Source organism: Pangasianodon hypophthalmus, chromosome 14 (genome assembly GCF_027358585.1).
Source record: "Pangasianodon hypophthalmus isolate fPanHyp1 chromosome 14, fPanHyp1.pri, whole genome shotgun sequence".
Taxonomy (NCBI): Eukaryota; Metazoa; Chordata; class Actinopteri; order Siluriformes; family Pangasiidae; genus Pangasianodon; species Pangasianodon hypophthalmus.
This window is the reverse complement of record NC_069723.1, coordinates 19,715,770-19,718,039: the sequence shown is the minus strand read 5'-3', so window position 1 is coordinate 19,718,039 and position 2,270 is coordinate 19,715,770. Positions and strand designations below refer to the sequence as shown.

The 2,270-nt window shown below is 33.3% G+C and overlaps 1 protein-coding gene across 1 annotated transcript; it reads right to left on the bottom strand.

Annotated features, from left to right (window-relative positions):
- Positions 1-855: 855 nt before the first annotated feature.
- On the bottom strand, positions 856-1,981 carry LOC113539102 (olfactory receptor 2AT4-like). Its single transcript, XM_026934657.3, has one exon. The coding sequence runs from the start codon at positions 1,840-1,842 to the stop codon at positions 856-858; it is 987 nt and encodes a 328-aa protein (XP_026790458.2). The 5' UTR covers positions 1,843-1,981.
- Positions 1,982-2,270: the final 289 nt, after the last annotated feature.

Sequence of the window (2,270 nt, the reverse complement as noted above, 5' to 3'; positions counted from 1 at the left end):
AAAATAAATTTGCACATGCGTGATCCAAGCTTAATTACGTTATCAAAACCTACTACAGCGCATGCGTGTTAAAAAATCCAGAATGTAGTGAATCTAATCAAATGCATCATCACGCTACATGGTACAGTGAGGACCTCTCGGCCTCACTTCTTCATTCTATTTGGACTATTTTATTTATGATCATTGGTGGGGTTGTTATGCTTGGTTCCTCAAAAATCCAAAGTAATCCAGTTTAAAACCTTTGTTAACAGCAAGTGACGTGATGTGGATGTCAAACTAGTCCCCAGCTAGTTATTATTATTATTATTATTATTATTATTATTATTATTATTATTTTTATTGAATAATTTAGTAGGCGATCCAGAAATTATTCGTTAAAATTCTATTAGTGTCTCATAAAAATAAGGAATAAAAAATAACAACTTCCTTAGATACTTGATTAATGCTGCAAACCTTTGGGATTATTTAGTATTATTTTTTAGATTTTATTTATTTATTTATTTTTATTTTTCGGTGACGACCCTATTTGAGACTTTATTTGTTTACTTTATTAATGTTTATTCACCTTAATTTATGGATTTGTATTGGATTGATTCCTCTCAAAACATTGACAGAGTTTCACAATTTTTTAAAATTATATTTGTGAATGTAATTTAAATAAATAAGCTTGAAACTTGACAGCATAATCCAGATATAAAACTGAAGTTTAAAACTGAAACACTATGATGTCTCAAATGTATATTCCAAAAATCCAAGCCACAAAAGCTTGCAACAAGAACAGCTCATAGTGAAATGTCACATTTATGTCAGAACAATTCTTACAAAATATTTAGCATTATACATGTGTTTAATAAATCACTTAGATAGAGTAGAAACCTGGACCTGTACTTTTAAAACTTGAAAAAATGATGACCTGTTTAAATGCTTCTTTAAGCATTCTTTAGCTTCTTTTGTCTTTAAACAGTAGATGAGTGGATTGATCATAGGGGGCAGCAGGCTGTACAACATAATAACAAGTATTTGTACATCAGCACTGAATTGGATGTGTAAAAAGGAAGATATATAATTGGAACACCTTGGTAAAAAATAGAGGGTGATAATTATAAGCTGTGAACTGCATGTGGAGAGAGTTTTTAGCCGTCCACGTGTGGATGAAGTTCGAAACACTGTCACAATAATAGAGCCATAAGAGAACAAAATAAATGCTAGCGGTATGAGCAGCATAATCATAGCTGAAAGTAAAGCTGAAAATGCATAAGGTACTTTTTCAAGGCATGCAAGCTTCCTGAGAGCCACATAGTCACAGTAACATTGGAAGATTATGTTGGAAGAACAATAAGGAAAGGAGGTTGCATTGATTACTGCAGGTAAGACCGAGGCCTCAGGTAACAGCCAGGATACAACACATAAACCCAAGATAGTGGATTCTTTGACAATATTAGCATATCTGAGTGGATTACAGACTGCCACATATCTATCGAAGGCCATGACTGCTAGCACCAATGCATTAACTGAAGCGAAATAGTGCACAAATTGCATCTGAATAAAGCAGCCTGCGAATGAAATGGAGCCATCACCAAACCAATATCTAGCAATAATTTTGGGTAAAGTTGTGGTGCTAAACAATACATCTGATGCAGCAAGATTTAACATGATATAATACATAGGTTTTTTAAGACTTTTTTCTCTTACAAGTAATGCAAAAAATATCCCATTTCCCATTAAGATGCATACATAAACACAAAACATAACCACTGAAGCAAGGCCATAGTAATTAGGGGGAAGTCCAGGAAAACCTAGAATAACAAAATTCTTCACATAGGTAATGTTTTCTTCAGGCATGATGCTTTGATGGTCAGATGTCAGATGGAAGGACAGGGGTGATGTAGCCTAGTGCACAGAATTTTTCTTTTTTACTAAACTCAACTGAGCTTAACAACATCAACAGCTCATTCAGCTTTAGTCAATTCAAAATAAACATTTAAGTTGTGATATTAAAATGCATATCACTTAGAAATAAGCTTTGTCAATAAAACACTTCACTTTAAATTTTACCTCTCCAAACTAGTTCATAATTTTACTGTATATTCTACAGCTGAAGACATTCAAGAAGTAAAAGATTTCTTTCATTTAGTGAGGACTTTCAACTCTTCATACTGTCTATGCACATGGAGTTTTCAGTCTTCATACCTCCTTCAGGTTGTTAGATGATGCTGTCAGCCCATGTATTAATCTCATTTTATATCCATCCATGTTCCCTGCTGACCTTA